Source organism: Dipteris shenzhenensis, chromosome 10 (assembly GCF_047967505.1).
Source record: "Dipteris shenzhenensis isolate YYH24624 ecotype China chromosome 10, Dip_SZ_1.0, whole genome shotgun sequence".
In the NCBI taxonomy this organism is placed as follows: Eukaryota; Viridiplantae; Streptophyta; class Polypodiopsida; order Gleicheniales; family Dipteridaceae; genus Dipteris; species Dipteris shenzhenensis.
The window spans coordinates 4,637,153-4,652,405 of record NC_141605.1 but is presented as its reverse complement, the minus strand read 5'-3'; the positions used below and the strand labels follow the sequence as shown (position 1 = coordinate 4,652,405).

The 15,253-nt window shown below is 42.7% G+C and overlaps 1 protein-coding gene across 3 annotated transcripts in view; it reads left to right on the top strand.

Moving 5' to 3' along the window:
- LOC147897295 (Transducin/WD40 repeat-like superfamily protein) overlaps positions 1–10,256 on the top strand; it is a 146,753-nt gene extending 136,497 nt beyond the window's left edge. The window contains exons 9-12 of one of the 3 annotated variants that reach the window (XM_087380467.1): positions 7,605–7,923; positions 8,081–8,249; positions 8,345–8,447; positions 10,128–10,256. In XM_087380467.1, the coding sequence (XP_087236593.1) occupies positions 7,605–7,923; positions 8,081–8,249; positions 8,345–8,434 (578 nt within the window). In that variant the 3' untranslated portion in view covers positions 8,435–8,447; positions 10,128–10,256. Of the gene's footprint in view, positions 1–7,604; positions 7,924–8,080; positions 8,250–8,344; positions 9,124–10,127 lie in introns of those variants that run through there. The other 2 variants (XM_087380468.1, XM_087380466.1) reach the window with 2 other exon arrangements.
- The last annotated feature ends 4,997 nt before the right edge of the window (positions 10,257–15,253 follow it).

The following is a 15,253-nucleotide window of genomic DNA, read 5'->3' as shown; positions in this document are numbered from 1 at the left end:
CAATGCATCATTTCCAGCCACTTCCATTAATTAAATATCACTTAGAAACAACCTTTGAAAACACTGAAAGGGAGGCTAGAGTGCCCCTCCTCAGAAACCAAACACAAGAAACACAGATTGGCCCCAAATGCTTTGGCGTGCATTTTGGTATTTATTTAATGCTTTCGCTCCCCAACGCTCATTGCTGGTGGTACTGATCCCCCTCTCCTACCTGTGATCATTTTCCACTCTCTCTCCCATGCTGGTGATCTTCTCCACGTTGAGTTCTCTCTCTGTCTCTGTCTCTCTCCCCTAGCTGCCCATTTCTCCTGTTGGCCTTTTGCTTTGTGGATCTGCTACATGCTGGAGGTGTTCCAGCCTGTAGTAGAGCACCTGGGAGCTGGTTTGATGCCATTTGGAGCTGGTTTGAGCTCATTTGCTACTATTCCTTCGTTTGCTCGTGATTGAAGGTCGTCTGTGCACTGCTGGGGGCCTGGACAGAGGATAGGTGTGAGGCTAGAGACCCACAGCGGGTATGGTCGTTCTGACCTTCATTTGGATTCCATTTGTCATTTTTGAAGCTTGTTGTTGCTCTTTTGTTGTTCGAAGTTCTCTCTTGGCCATTGAGGCTGTATACAAACACCCTGACACAGAGGGTGTGCCTAGATTGGTGCCAGAGGGACAATGTTATGGATTTCTTCTTGCCTTGAGGTCACTTGTGCAGTTTGGGATTTGTGTTGTTGCATTGTCGCCCTGAGAAGCTGGACATTAGGTTGTGGGACTGCCAAACCCTCTAAAGCAAGCCGGATGCCTTGTGGAATGCATAGTCAGCTTTTAGTTGGTTGCAGACATTGGGGAATGCCATAGCCTTGCTGAAACTGGCCTGTAGCATGCTAAAGGGCAGTAAATCATAACTAACTAGACTTTCACACTAGTCACAGCCACAATGCATCATTTCCAGCCACTTCCATTAATTAAATATCACTTAGAAACAACCTTTGAAAACACTGAAAGGGAGGCTAGAGTGCCCCTGCTCAGAAACCAAACACAAGAAACACAGATTGGCCCCAAATGCTTTGGCGTGCATTTTGGTATTTATTTAATGCTTTCGCTCCCCAACGCTCATTGCTGGTGGTACTGATCCCCCTCTCCTACCTGTGATCATTTTCCACTCTCTCTCCCGTGCTGGTGATCTTCTCCACGTTGAGTTCTCTCTCTGTCTCTGTCTCTGTCTCTGTCTCTCTCTCTCCTAGCTGCCCATTTCTCCGTTGGCCTTTTGCTTTGTGGATCTGCTACATGCTGGAGGTGTTCCAGCCTGTAGTAGAGCACCTGGGAGCTGGTTTGATGCCATTTGGAGCTGGTTTGAGCTCATTTGTTACTATTCCTTCGTTTGCTCGTGATTGAAGGTCGTCTGTGCATTGCTAGGGGCCTGGACAGAGGATAGGTGTGAGGCTAGAGACCCACAGCAGGTATGGTCGTTCTGACCTTTGTTTGGATTCCATTTGTCATTTTTGAAGCTTGTTGTTTCTCTTTTGTTGTTCGAAGTTCTCTCTTGGCCATTGAGGCTGTATACAAACACCCAGACACAGAGGGTGTGCCTAGACTGGTGCCAGAGGGACAATGTTATGGATTTCTTCTTGCCTTGAGGTCACTTGTGCAGTTTGGGATTTGTGTTGTTGCATTGTCGCCCTGAGAAGCTGGACATTAGGTTGTGGGACTGCCAAACCCTCTAAAGCAAGCCGGATGCCTTGTGGAATGCATAGTCAGCTTTTAGTTGGTTGCAGACATTGGGGAATGCCATAGCCTTGCTGAAACTGGCCTGTAGCATGCTAAAGGGCAGTAAATCATAACTAACTAGACTTTCACACTAGTCACAGCCACAATGCATCATTTCCAGCCACTTCCATTAATTAAATATCACTTAGAAACAACCTTTGAAAACATTGAAAGGGAGGCTAGAGTGCCCCTCCTCAGAAACCAAACACAAGAAACACAGATTGGCCCCAAATGCTTTGGCGTGCATTTTGGTATTTATTTAATTCTTCTAGCAATGGAAAATGCTTTTACTCCAAGGGCTCACCCCTTGCACTCTGCTTCACTGGCAAATCGACTATCGAAGCCAATTCCTGACTTCATAAGACATCCAATCCCTAGCACACACTAGAATCCAACTGCCAAGGCAAGGCTACGGCATTTTCCACTGTTTGTGTCCAACTGAAAGCTATCAATGCATTCCACAAGGTATCCAGCTTGCTCTAGAGGGTTTGGCAGTCCCACAATCCACTGTCCAGCGGCCAGCCTCTCAGGGTGACAATGCAATAACACATATCTCAAACTGAACAAGTGACCTCAAAGCAAGAAGAAATCCACAACATTGTCTCTCTGGCACCAATCTAGGCTCACCCTCTGTGTCTAGTGACTATCCACAGCCTGAATGGCCAAAAGAGAACTTCGAACAAGAAGAGGGGCGAGCTCTGCCCTCACACCTATCCTCTGTCCAGGCCCCTAGTAGTGCACAGAAGACCTTCAAGCATGGGCAGATGAGGGAACAATAGCAAATGAGCTTGCGCTCCAAATTGCATCAAAACGGCTTTCGGGCACTTGTCTTAAGTTGGAACACCTTCACGTGGCAACATATCCACCAGGCAAAAGGCAATAGGAGAAAATGGGCAACTTAGAGAGAGGGAGAGAGAAAATTTGGCATAGGAAGGATCATAGGGAGTAGAGCAGGGCCGCACAGCCCGCAAGGATCCTTAGAAGGCGTGCAAGAGAGAGGGAGAGAGAAAGATCTGCATGGAAATGTGTGCCGAAACATTCATACAGCCTGCCCACCCATCGCGTACAGCCTGCCAGCTGTCCGTACAGCAGCATATGGCCTCCGGGTGTGTGCAATTAGGTCACACGGCCAGTGGGATCTGTCCGTACAGTGTCTCTTTGCGTGCAGCAGCCGTACAGCCCGTATGGATAATAAATGTGCCTTGATTAAAGTGCAGCCAGCCTCATTTTGCATGCGATTGATCTTGGGGGAGTGGAGAAAGATTTCGTAATTACGTAACAGGCTCCAAAGTCCAAGGCTAGAGAGAGAAAGGTCACCACTTGCGAGCACATGCACATAGGGGACTGCCACATGGCTCATTAAAGCCTCTAACCCTCTTACCAATGACACACTTATGCATCCCGTTTGGGCCCAACTTTTTGATCCCTCTATTCACCCACTTCTAACATCAAATGCTAGGGGTTTTTAGCATCCACGGGTTTGTTTGAACATAGAAAATCATGTCCCCGTGACACTTGTCTTGGCAGTTGGGTTCTAGTAGTGCTTGGGATTGGATGCCTTTTGAAGCTAGGAATCGGCTTGGACAGTGGATTTGCGAGTGAAACAAAATGCAAGGGTGAGCCCTTGTTGTAATAGAAAATTCCATTGACAGAAGGAATAAATAAATACCGAAAGGGGCGCCAAAGCATTTGGGGCCAATCTGTGTCTCTTGTGTATGGTTTATGAGCAGGGGCACTTTAGCCTCCCTTTCATTGTTTTAAAAGTTTGTTTCTGAGTGATATTTAACTAATGGAAGTGGCTGGAAATGATGCATTGTGGTTGTGATTAGTGTGGATGTCACGTTCGCCAAAGCATTTGGGGCCAATCTGTGTCTCTTGTGTATGGTTCATGAGCAGGGGCACTTTAGCCTCCCTTTCAGTATTTTAAAAGTTTGTTTCTGAGTGATATTTAACTAATGGAAGTGGCTGGAAATGATGCATTGTGGCTGTGATTAGTGTGGATGACACGTTAGTTATGGTTTACCACCCTTCAGCTTGCTAGAGGCAGGTTTCACGACTTGCTGATTTTAATTTTATATGTTGATGGTATGCTCTTGATTGGACCTTCCACCCAGTATATTGCAGCCTTTAAGGCTGATTTGCAGTAATCATTTGCTATGACAGATTTGGGCTAGCTACACGATTATCTTGGCATTCAGTTTGCTCATGTTGAGGGGGTATTATGATGAGTTATTCCAAATACATTGGAGAGCTCCTACAGAGATTTCAGTTTGAGGACTGCCAACCAGTTTCTACACCTGTTGAGTCTGGTTTTTGTGTCTCCATGGATGATGTTGTTGAGCTCTTTAATGCCACTCTCTATCAGCAGGCTGTTGGATGCTTGCTATATTTGTGTCACAGACGGCTAGATCTTGAGTATGTTGTTTCCCAGTTGAGCAGATTCATCCATAGTCCTGGTACACATCATTGGCAAGCTGTGAGCATGTCTTCCGTTACTTCAAAGGGACGTTCACGTGTCTTATGTTTGGCACAAGACAATTTGGCAGATATCTTCACCAAGGTGCTTCCTCGACCCAAGTTTGAAGCTTTTCAGCAAGCTTTATACTTTATTCTACCATCCTTGTACTTCCATAGGTTGCTATATCCTTTTGGGTGAACATGTGCAACCATGGCATTAGTTCCATATATCTCTATGATGTTTCTAGAGCACTTTACCCATACCATGGAGGGGGGTTTTCTAGGTTTTGGCCTTGTAGGCTAGTGCTAGCTAGTGTTCTAGTATTATTAGTTCATTTTAACAAAAGTCAACTCTTATTTCATAAAGTGGCCCCATGAGTTGACTAGGCTAGGGTTTGGGGCTAGCCTTCATAGGCTTGTCTCTTCATTTATTTGTGGCATTTTGCTGCAATAGACTTCAATTCAGCTTCAGCTCTTGCTTCCTTGCCTCACATTGTTACTCCCTTTCACGCATCCCTACATGTTTTATGTCTGAGAAAGCTGCGAGTTCGAAGAGACCATTCTACAAGATGTCCTTAACAACCAGCATTTTGTTCTCATCACATACAAGTGCATCTTTGTTTGTGATGGCCTCACAGAGCAAGTTCTTGCACCAGTTTGGAATGCAAAGATATGTGAAAGATTCTTGGTCTCTTCCTTCAGTGGGGAGAAGAGAAATCATGCTTTTTCATCTTATGTAACTGAGCCTGTATGACAGGTTATTCAAGGTGATACCACAGGCTATCCAAGAATAGCTCACATTTATATTTATCTTGGTCATGCATCAACTTAGCTCCTTGACCATTTGGTCATATATGAACAAACAACTTCCCTTCCATTCCAACAGCTCCTCTTTGACCTGCATTGCCGTGACTCCAATGGTATGTAATCTTTAATTCTCCTTAGACCGACTTTTTGTCACTGCATTTATAGCTTCCTTCTTTTTGTCTTTCTCCAATCCTTTCCTGCATTCATTGATATGTTGACGTAGCTTTTTATAATAATGGCATCTTCCCTTCTTTGCTTTGCCTGTATTGTCCTTTGCCTTGTTAGATGGATGTCCTAAAGCAGCCTTAAACTGCAAACCACCTTTAGGTTTACCTTTACTCCTATTTTGGATAGCAAGTGCTTGACCACTGCTATGAGAAGAGGAAGACTTATTCTGAGTTTCTTGTCCTTCTGCAATGAGAATCGCCCAAGCTCCTCAAACCGAAGAGGCTGAGCATTGCCTCTCAAAGACAAAGTGAGAGAAGTGTGGAAACACACGTAGCACTCTGGCAGTGATTGTAATGTCTCGGAGATCAAATCTTTCTCTGGCAGTGATTGTAATGTCTCGGAGATCAAATCTTTTTTAGAGGTTATCTCATCTGTATTCAAGAGTTGCTCTCTAAGATCCTGGATCTTAGTCAGGTGCTCTGACATACTACGACCCTCCTGCATATTCAGATTCTCAAGCTCCTTGTTGAGAAATGAGAATGAGGACTCTTCCCTCGTTCTTTAGCCTGATATATTGTTTGCAAGGCATGCCATGTAAAGAGGTCCTGCAAGACCTCAATGCTTGAGCAGGTCCAAAAACAGACCAAAAACAGAGACGCGTGATGAAATCCTTGAAGAAGAACAGAAAATCGGGAGTCTGAGCAGTAGAATCAGATCCAGGTCAATCCTGGTGTAGGACAAGCAGGAATCTGGGGAGTGACTCTCGTGAGATTGAAATTGCACTATGTTGTGTTTTTAGAGGATGAGTTTGGGAATGTTCCTGGATTCATCTAGGTATAGGACAAGCAGGAATCTGGGGAGCTGGATAGGATCTGAGATCAGGACAGAATCCAGGAGCCGGATAGGATCTAGGAGCAGGGCCCAGATCAGGATGATCTTGGGAAGAATCAGGTGGCAGGATGATCCAGGGCAGAAGGAATCCAGCGCAAGATGCTTCGGGGCAAAAGAATCCGGGTTAGGAGGATCTGGGTGCCAGGAGGATACAGGATTAGGAGGATGTGGGTGCAAGAGGATACGGATACAGAATCTGGGCAAATACAAGCTCTGATATTGCTTCATTTGCACGTTGTATTCTAATGGCAGCAATACAGAGCACAGAACTGAGCTAGAAAAGAGCACGAACAGGTCCAGAACAGGATGGGCAGCAAGAGCCGCTACAGGAGCAGAAAAAGCAAGCGTATATTGGGCTGATTCATCTCCAAAAACACCGTCGTTTTGACTTGTTTTACCAGGAAGGTGGCCCTCGAAACTAAAACAGCGGGGCCAAGTCTGGGAAAGACATCGGGCCAGGACCTTGCGAGGAAGAACTCGAAGAAGCCTGGGCAAAGCTTGAGAGGGAGGGTCAGAGGGCCCAGGCTTACAAGGTGGGGGGTGGTGGGGTGTCGAGGCCTGGAAGGGGGGGCAGGTGATAAGGTTTGATCACAACTGGCAGGAAAGGAGTTCGAGGTAACGCAGAGGGGTGAGAGGACTGAGAGGCGGGCCAGACTGTTGGCAGAGAGGGGAAGGGGTAAGCAGCAAATTATTTTTTTTGGGGGGGAGGGGAGGCTGGGATGGTGGCACCCAACGAAGGACTGCTGGTAGAGTGGGGAGGGGGGGAGTGACAACATTGGAGAGGGGGGTTTCAAAGAAGGGAGCAGAGTCTTGGACAGTGAGGGCTGTGGCAGGGAGGGTAGGCTGGAGGAGAGAGGGACTCCGAACTTGTGTCGTCAGACCCTGCCTGGTGTCCTGAGGCGTCACTTCTTGTGGAGATCGAAGAACTCCTCCCTCTCTAGGAAACAGGCGCTCAGGGAGAGGCACCTCTGTTGCACTCTCTGCAAGGAGGCCTCTGGCTTATGTCCCATCCTCACCTGCTGCCAGACGCAGACCTGCATTTCCTCCGGTTCTTTGCTGTGCACTTGTCGAATGTCTTGCGCTCCATTCTAGTCCAAACCAAGGGGCCACCCAACGGGTTTGCAATTGAGGAGGTTGTGGCTCGTGGTTGGGTGGGGGGTCATGTCCACCCTGCCCTCTTGCTGAAGGTCTAAGGGGCCATGAGGACGAGAGGAGGGATGGCTTGCGAAACATTGCAGCACTTGGTTAGGTGGCCCATCTTTCTGCAACGTAAACACTATCCTAGTAAGCCTGAAGTATGCGCAATTAATGCACACCAGATGACACTTAATAAAATAGGAGCTTCTATACATGTGTTGAGTTTTGTTCTTTGTTCCCATTATTAAATCATTTATCTAGCTGCCATAATTGCAATTTACACATCAAGAATAGATGGATATTTCCTCTTTCGGACGAGAGCAAATATGAAAAGGGAAAATGAAAGCTCGAAACTAATGCTTCTGTCCCTTGGTGACTGCATTCAACAGGAGCTAGTGCTGCCAGCGGTGCATCTCCTGGAATGATCTCAGGACAATGCTATAATCCTCCTTTTGTACATGTCCTATCAACACCAGAGAATAAATTGTCTGGAGAAGGGGGGAGGCTGATGGCTGTAGCAAAAGGCGATGGGGTAGTGGAGATATGTGATTTTGCGTTAGAAAATTGGCAGGAGTTGGAGCCTCATGGAATAAAATCAAGAAACTTCAATCAAGACAAGAACAGCAAGGGCAAAGTACTTCAACAGGTGGAGACAGCTCAAAGTGTAGATGACGCAGTTAGAGGGCACGCGGCTGCCGTTTCTTGCATGTATGCGCTTTTCTTAGCTCCCATGTCTCTTCTTTGTTTGGAGGGAGGGGGGCATGGAGTCAAGGATCATTTTCAGCTTTGCAGTGTAGTGGCTTTACTTGGGATGTCTTATTTCAGAAGTGTTATTGTAATAAGTTATGTGAAGTCTGTGATGCAGCACATTTGCAAGGTTCTCTGAGACTGGATCAATTGTAGTCTCAGGAAGTAATGACAGGTCTGTTAAGCTGTGGACGTGGAATAAGAAAGATATGAAAGCATCTTCAAGCAGCAGTTCAACAAGTGTAGATAGAGGGCCTATGACCTTGAGTATTAATCATCGAAAGAAGGTGACGCTTTCTATATATTGTCTTTCCTATGTTGCTTTTATACATGCTTTTCTTTTATTCAGCTCTAACTATGGAAATTCCTCTCTTTTAAACAGGTGAATTGGCTTTGTACTACAGCCACTAGCTCTGAAAACCTTTTTGTTGCTGATACTTCGAGGGTGTTGACTGTCTACACTATTGTTTAAAGAGCCCTTGAAGGTAAAAAGAAAGGGAAATATAGAAGGCCTTCAAATAAAAAAACAATGAGATTTTCATTAAAAAGAAAGAAGAATGAGATCTGATCCACCACAACTAGCACTCCCCTACAGCACGGACGTTTTCTGCTCTTGTTTTGTGATGAGAAGACAATTTGTTACCTGCACCTTTGGGATTGTTGTTGCGAGCATGTTGATTCATAATATTCCAAGAACTCACAAAACATGGTGGGATCACAATGGGATTGAGACAACGGGGAGATCACAAGCCTTGGTATGTATAGTTATGTATTCATAGATGTTCAACATCCTTTAGTGCAGGCATGTTTATATCGGTAGGAATGAAGCTTGCAGAGTTTGACCAACGTGGAAGTCAGCTCTACATTCATCGGTTTATCAGTTTGATATTGTCAAATGTAGAGAGCTTCCTTCTCATAAGATGTTTCCAAGGATCATTTTATTGTACACTATGTCAATGCTCAAGAGGCATTCATTGCTATATGTACGATACTTCTTTCCAAAAGTTTAATCTGCACAGTAATATTGAGGTCATGCTACTACACCTAACAACCTAAGTTGTATCATGTAGTTTTTCAAAAGAAAATACATGGTCAAAGAAAAGATAAAACTCGTGGACTTCTTGATTTTTCAAAATAGATTGATATTCTGTGATGTAAATCGAGGTCCTTATTAATTTGTGGACACAATGTGCAAAAATCGCTTGAATTGAAGAAGTTTTAAAATTTTGACTATGCAAAATACGACCTTATTTTAAAAGATTTGTATTTTTTATAAGATTTTGAGGGAATCTTAAAACGGTTATGTACCCAAAATTATGGTTTCAACCCCCTCTTTATGTCGTCAATAGATAGGTGATTACTGTCATGCCTGTTTAGAGATCCAACAATAAACATGTCCTTCACAAAAGAGGACTACATCATTTGTGTATCACAACGACCAAAGGGATCCATAGTTATAATGCTGGTCCAAAAGTGTTACCATCCATGTTTCCTAAGTTATATAGATTTTGTTGCATGGCTGTTCTCTCAGATAGATACTTAGAATGACCTGTAGACGAGAGGAGACCGGGTCTTACAAAGCTCTTTCATTTTGGTTGTTGCTTGAAGTGCAACTTGAGTTGAAAGTTCCAGTGAGCTGCTTTGAAGCTTGCAAGGGCATCACCATTTTCTCTCTTTCATAGGTTTTTATCACCATTTTGGCTCTCTTGTTATGGAGGAAGCAAATTCAGCTCACTTGTTGCATGACTGAGTTTTCTCAACATTTGGGAAAGGCTCACAAGAGGTCAAGGATGCAGTCCGATAAAGAATCTCAAGATTTTCAAAATCATAGGATGTCTGTGTCATGGAAATTATATTTTTGGTATATCTTGCTTTATTTTAGTCAAGTGTGACTACGGCGAAGTATTCCATAGGAGCGCATCGGACGCGGTTGGGGTCCTAGTGCATGGTTTGTGTGGTTAAAGGAGGGATGTCTAACTTGCTTGTGTTTTGCCGTGCAAGATGATCGGTATTGTGGTTGATTCCATGTTAATATTGATGTCGCTAGTGTTATTGGTGTTGTGCTTGATTATTGTACTTTGAGCGCGGTTACATGGGGATCAGTTAATTCGGTGATTCGTTCAATCGATTGTTAATAACTAATGTTATTGGCAGCTTGAGTATAGGTAATGGAACTAATAGTGAGGATTGGAGTGAGTGCGAGGGTACCGATCGAGGTGTCGCATGGTGCATCTTTTATGGCCATAGGTCAATTTTGTATATATTGCAAAGTTTGACTAATATATTTTGGAGAGGACATAAATTAATTTTGGGCCGAAAGAGGCAATGTAAAGCAATTCTCTTATTTTGGAAGAGGGGTAATTTTGGCTCCTTGGTGCTTTTATGAAATATCATAAATACTCTAGATGAGAAAGCGTGAGTCACTAATCTAGGGAGGGGAGATTGTACCCAGTCTGCCTGTCGCTATCATGGTGTGATTGTGTTTCTTCTTCTTCAATTGAATTAAGTGGTGAATTTATGTGTAACAGTCCTCCTTTTGGTTTCAGTGGTATCAGAGCTTTGGTCATGCTCTTGTGGGAGAAGAAAAGAAAAGAAAGTGAGAAGCTCTCTCGTGTGTACTTTGGGAAAGAGAGGTCTTAAAGAAGGGCTACTCGACTCGTGTGCTACATCTGTGATTGCGTATTACATTGCACCTTTGAGTTTTCTCTCTGTTCGCGGGTCGCATGCCATCTTTCTCTGGTCGCGGTGTCTAAAGTCCGTCAGCAGCTAGCTAGCGCTGTTGTGAATATCGTGCCCTCACGGAGCAATCAGTCGTCCTTAATTATTTGCTCAGGTCTCGAGCGTCCCTCCAGTCTGTTTGGTCTCTACAATCTTTCCTCTCGTAGCGCACAGTCCACTGAGCACTCAATCCCAAACAGTCGTATCTGTCATTGCGCTAACACTGGTCTTCTGAACGCCAGTGCTTGTGTATCTTTGTCCATAGCCTCGCATTAAACAGTGCCATCCTTTACTATCTACTTCCATTTTGTATCCCTACTCCATCATCGTCAGTGTATCGATTTGTGTCCAGCAGTCCCTTCTCTGAACTCTCCAAGATCTGCAGATTCTACATGCCTACCTACGCGAAGTCGTCTCCCAGTCTCCAGAGCTCTCTGTACATCTCGGATTGTGCGCCATCATCTTTGAAGTCTTGCCCATGCCAGTCTCTGCTCCTTGATTCATGAAGGCCTTTGCCATTGCAAACAGTAATCAGTAGCCTCTTAGAGAGTACCTGTAGTCTAAAAGGTACCACCTTCTTGGAGTTCACGACGAATGAGATCATGAAGCAGTTCGTTTTCGCAACGCTATCAAGTCAGGTTTCTTTGACTATAAACAAAGGGACTAAGTTATAAGACTCAAAGACCTTTATATATATATATATATATTTTTAAAAAGGTTTATACCCCTCTCAAGAGGACCCAAAGGTTCACAGAAAGTCCCTTTATGGAAAATTTTTACAAGATGACATTTTGGCGATCTACAATACACAGTGCGAGGCCACTCCATCGACTATCAAAGGTGAAAAACGCAGTTAAATCTGAGAAAGCTCGAATCAACAAGGGGATTTAGATCCACAAAGTCACCCAGTAATTAATCAGAGAGCGTTTGAGCACAAAGATGACTTCAAGCGACATCATTGGTTACATTTCTTCCACTCTAGCCTTTTCTACATTCGATCAAAGAGCGAGATAAGTGATTTCTTTTGGTTTCATATCATACACTTAGTATCGATTGGTATCTGTCACTTTGTCATACACTCAACACACATGTATTGTCCAATTGCTCACATTATCATACACCTGTACAAATCCCTAATTTCCTACGCTCTATTTTATTTGTATTTATTGCATTATCATGGAGGATCAGCCACAACCACCCATGCTCCAAGAGCAGTTAAACGCACTTCAGGCACAGTTGGCAGATGAGCATGAGCGTAGGGAGAGATTGAAAAAGAAAGTCAATGGTAAGAAAAGGAAAAGGCATTCATCTGATGATGAGTCATCCGACTATGAGTCCGAAGATGATTCTATTATTAGGATAGTTAAGGCTACACTGAGAGCATAGAATTCGAAAAAGAGAAGTAAGATAAGTAGAAAAGCTTTCTCATTTCAAAATTTTGATGGAAAGAAAGATACATGCACTGTCTTGTCTTGGATTAGTCAGTCAGACGATTATTTCTGAGGGGAGAAATTGTCCGAAAAAGATAAAATTCAATATGCTGCAAACCATTTAGTTGAGAGTGCTGCACTTTGGTGGAACACTAAGCACAGTAAAAGACGACCAAAATCTTGGAAGTCTTTTCAAAGGCTTATGAAGAGAGAGTTTCTTTCCTCACACTTCAAAGCAAAAGCGAGGCAATAATGGGATACTTTCAGGTAATTCGACAAAGAAACGATCTCTAGATATACTGATAGGTTTTGGCAAACCTTGATTCAATTACAATCCTTAGAGAAAGTGAGTGAGCGAGATTAGCGAAGAAAGTATGTGGCGGGTCTAAAATCTAAATTGAGAGCCGAGATCAATATGTCTATCCTCGTTTCCTGAACTCTACCATTTCACTTGTAATGGATTGTGAGAGGAAGAATGGGATCCCAAAAGAAGGGAAGGGCTTGGATCAACCTGTACCCTTTCATAAGAAGAGGAGGTTTGATAAAAAGTGTTTCTTCAAATCTAAATCTGGTTTTGTTCCATAGAAAATAGATTCTTCTTCGAAGCCAAACGATAGAAATTTTCAGAAGAAGGAAATAAGGTGCTACAAGTGCAACAAGGTGGGACATATAGCAACTGAATGTCTAGAAAGAAAGAAGACTCCAACGACAAAAGTGCATACGATCGAGAATAAAGTAGCCAAGCAAGAGCGAGACATGATACCAAGCCACTCCAAAGGTCTTCAGGTAAGTGTAATTGTCGTACTCTTTTGAAAATGAAAGGTTTCATTAACAATATAAAGAGGTGGTTATTCTATATGGCGACGGTAGTATGCATGATTTCATTTCGGAAAGAGTTTTGGCAAGGCTTAACTTAAAATCTCCCCATCTCATTATAAAGTTAAAGCTGCTTTTACCAAGGCAAAGTATAACTGCACTAGAGAAGTCAATGATCTAGAGATTTCAATCAAACCTTACAAAGATAGACGAGACTTCCTAGTGGCATCCTTATAAGGAGTTTTACATCTTAGGAATGCCATGGAGACATCAATATAATCCTAAGATGGATTATGACTCGCATCAGATATGGATTGAGAAGGGCAAATAAGAAATATTTCTGAAGAGTTCTATGAAAACTAAAACCAGTCCTTTACTCAATCATACACAAGCTATTTGATTTTGGTGAATACAGTTACGGCTACTCAGTCAAAAACTAAGCCTATACACCAAAAGTTTCTTTCTCAAATTTTTGATTGTTTCTTAGAGGATGTACCACCCGGATTACCATGTTCTCAACGTGAAGATCATAGGATAGAAACCCTACCGGGTAATACTCCACCCTGCAAGACTCCTTATAGAGTCAATCAGCTTGCACAAAAGGAAATTCAAAAGCAAGTGGAGGAATTAATATAGAGAGGATTGATAAGACCTAGTAGTTCTTCTTAAAAGCAAGTGGAGGAATTAATACAGAGAGGATTGATAAGAGCCAGTAGTTCTTCTTATGGGGCACCTGCCTTATTGGTCAAAAAGAAAAATGAAACCTATCGAATGCGCATAGACTACCGTGCATTAAATAAAATCACAGTGAAGAACAAATATCCTATCCCTAGAATTGATCATGTTTTAGACAAATCGAAAGGGGCCAAGGTCTTCAGTAAGATTGATCTTAAATCTGGCTATAATTAAGTCCGTATGGCAGAAGAGGATATATACAAGACTGCCTTTAGAACTGAAGCGGGGCATTATGAATGCCTAGTTATGCCTTTTGGGCTAACTAATGATCCATCTACTTTCAGTAGAATGATGAATCAAATCTTTATTAAACACCAAGATTGTGTGATAGTATTTTTTGATGATATTCTAGTGTTTAGCAAAGAGATTAAGGAGCATAAGGAACATCTAAAGTTAGTCCTTTATTCTCATCATTTTTTGGTGATTTGTTTGATTTTAAAGGCAATATCTAAAAAACTTGCCAATGTGATCTTGAGAGGATCTACATGATGACAATATAGGCTAGAATCTGGACACAAACCCAATGCTGCGATAACTTATTCATGTTGTTCAATACATGCTCGTTGGTTTTGTAATGATCCATCTTCACACTTTTGCAACAATCTAGATGACTGAGCGTGTTTTTTCAAATTTTGAGCTTAATTGAGACCCGATATTCACTACATTAAGTATAAATAAATCTATTTTTTTCTTTAGAAAAAAATAATAATGTAGACCTTTGGAATGAAATATTTGAATTAAACCTTTAAGCCAAGTGAATTCAAAAGGACAATTATCTTTGTCCTTATTGTTCATGCAGAATTGACTTTGACCTTGTTTGAGTTGACTGATTTGAACATTGTGTTAATTTCCAAGGCAAATTATGACCGCACCTTTGCAATCGCAGAATCGTTAATTTCCAAGGCAAATTATGATCGCACCTATGCAACTATAGATTCTGGTCGCATTGAAAACCTTCTCAAAGATGAATCTATTTGTTGCCAACCCTCCTCATCTCTTGTCCACAGATTGCAGTAGTCGTTCTGCATGGGAAACTGGCTTTCGGTTGACATGCTTGGGTGTGATGTCCACGGGATGATGTGAAATATGATGTAGATGTGAGGAATCGGACTGGGTCACATAGTATTTGTTGATGGGATACGAGTAGATCCAAAGAAGATCGAATGTATAGTCACATGGCCTAAACCCCGAGACATGACGAATTAAGATCATTCTTGGGATTCTGTATCTTTTATAGGAAGTTTGTCAAGAATTTCGCATTCATGCACATCCATTCATAGGCCTTCTTAGAAAAGCTAAGCATTTCTTTTGGACCAAGCGTTAAGATAAATCCTTTGTAGCTTTGAAACAAGCTCTCACGTAAGCTCCTGTATCGCAACTATAAGATTTCTCTAGATTATTCTTTGTAGTTATAACCGATGCTAGTGGATATGGAATTAGAGCTGTGCTTATGCAAGATGGACATCCTATAGCATATGCGAGCTGAAAATTAAAACCAGCGGAATGTGATTACAATACATAAAGAATCAACCGCGCTGTTGTGCATGCCTTACGAATGTTGAAACATTATTTAATGGGAGCTGAGTTCCTTA